Raw genomic sequence first — 1,894 nt, forward strand, 5'->3', positions numbered from 1 at the left:
TATATATTTATATATATATATATATATTTAAATATATAAACAACTGGAGTTGAGACAATATACTTATCACATGGTCGACTGTACCAAAAATCCATAGAATTATTGGAAAGGCAATATGTAATGCAGCTAAACTGAGACCATTAATGCTGACCCTGAACATAAAGTCCGCCACCAAAGTCATTTGCAGAAACAGCTTCATCAGGTGAGAGAAAGCGGGTCTTTTTATAACCCCTTAAGCTCGGTTTTTCTCTGTGGTTTGGCTCAGGTGTTGCTGCTGCTATTCTCAGCTGTTGCTTTGGAGGAGGCGGCGGAAGTATACAGATAGTCCTTAAACAGGCTCATCACTCGCTTCTTGTACGTCTTTATGGCAAAGAAGTAGATGACGGGATCCAGGCAGCAGTTGATGTTCATTAACGAGACCGTGATCTGTGGATTGGATTGTGAGAATTGATTACAACAAAGGAGAAAACAAACAAACAAGCAAACAAACAAACAAACAAAATAGAGGAACGTATGACGTCAACTGAGAGTATGCCTCTTACCTGCAAGGACATCTTAAAGGCTGTGAGTTCCTCACAAGTCGGCTGATGGCTGATCTTTCTGAACATGAACTGCATTATGTTGAGGTGGTACGGGCTGAAGCAGAGGACAAACGTGAGGAGGATGAGGAGGATGATGGTGTTGGCCCTGTGGTTTCGGCTCGTTCGGCCCGTCACAGAGTTCTTCTTGGCCGCATCCCGCAGTTTCAGATTGATCCTAGAGTAGCACGCCATTATGACCGTGAGCGGGCAGCAAAACGAGATGAAGCACGCCAGGAGTAAGAGGTAAGGGGTGTGACGAGAGCCCTCGAAGTTAAAGTACTCCATGCAGGTCCGCTTGTCGCCCCTCACGTGCAGCATGCTGCGGAATAACAGCGGGGAGACCTCCAGGGATACCAGAAACCAGACCAGGCAGCAGACCCTGCGGACAACTTTCGTGCTGCGTAAGCACTGCAGGCGGTGAGGATGCACCATGGCGAGGTACCTGTCCAGGCTGATGCAGGTCATGAAGCCGATGCCTGTTGGAAATGGAGAGGATTGGCATCGGATTAGAAACAACCACCTACAGAAGCAGTTTTGCAATCTAGTCCCTTTAATTTGGTCCTACAGCTGCGCCACCTTGACATAAAAACAAAGTAACCTCTTGTGGTGTAAAGACGCGTGGAGCTCCGTGTTGTTACCTGCATATGTGTTTGCAAAGAAGAGAAGCGTGGTGAGTCTGCAGAGGAGGTCACCGAAGGGCCAGTCAAAGTGACGGATATAGTAGGTGATTCTGCCTGGCAACGCCAGCGTGAACAGAGCGTCGGACAGCGCGAGGTTCACCAAGTAGATCGACGTGGAGTTGAACTTCTGCTTCCTCTGGCAGATGACACAGAGCACCAGGCAGTTCCCACACACGCTGATGATAAAAACAACGGAGTAGAAAATAGGGAAGAGGACCACCGCGGCCCTCTGGTAGACGAAGACGTCACAGCTGCTGCCGTTCGGAGGGGCTTCGGTGGGACCCGAGGTAAAGTTCTCAGCAGCCATTTCAACCTGGACAAGAAAGAAAGAAGAGCATGGTTAATGATGCACCCTTTGGACAGAAGCGAATAAACAAAAGAGCAATCCGCCAAATTAAGATCAAGTCAACACACAATACTTACAAGGATCAGGAAAGCAGCGGAGGTATTTCACTGTCACTGCTGCTGAGGCTTTGTGTTCAGCTTTTACTGTGAGCTGAGAGGCTTGAAGCACCTTTATAACAGAGCCATATGTATGAAGGGTTAAAATCCCACCTCTTCTCTTAATCCAGCCTTTCAATCTTTGTCACGTTATCCACAGAAGTTAGTTGCCTCAGTGCTACAGGCGGGGTG

General features: G+C 47.8%; 1 protein-coding gene across 2 annotated transcripts in view; it reads right to left on the reverse strand.

Annotated features, from left to right (window-relative positions):
* Window positions 1–17: 17 nt before the first annotated feature.
* LOC103134747 (G-protein coupled receptor 183) overlaps window positions 18–1,894 on the reverse strand; it is a 4,118-nt gene continuing 2,241 nt past the window's right edge. Inside the window, exons 1-4 of one of the 2 annotated variants that reach the window (XM_016669076.1) lie at window positions 1,685–1,880; window positions 1,220–1,574; window positions 543–1,057; window positions 18–426 (exon numbers count right to left, since the gene is read on the reverse strand). In XM_016669076.1, coding sequence (XP_016524562.1) covers window positions 262–426; window positions 543–1,057; window positions 1,220–1,568 — 1,029 coding nt within the window. In that variant the 5' untranslated portion in view covers window positions 1,569–1,574; window positions 1,685–1,880 and the 3' untranslated portion in view covers window positions 18–261. Of the gene's footprint in view, window positions 427–542; window positions 1,058–1,219; window positions 1,575–1,684; window positions 1,881–1,894 lie in introns of those variants that run through there. The other variant, XM_007547176.2, reaches the window with a different exon arrangement.

This window comes from Poecilia formosa, unplaced genomic scaffold (assembly GCF_000485575.1).
Source record: "Poecilia formosa unplaced genomic scaffold, Poecilia_formosa-5.1.2 Scaffold19, whole genome shotgun sequence".
NCBI lineage: Eukaryota > Metazoa > Chordata > Actinopteri > Cyprinodontiformes > Poeciliidae > Poecilia > Poecilia formosa.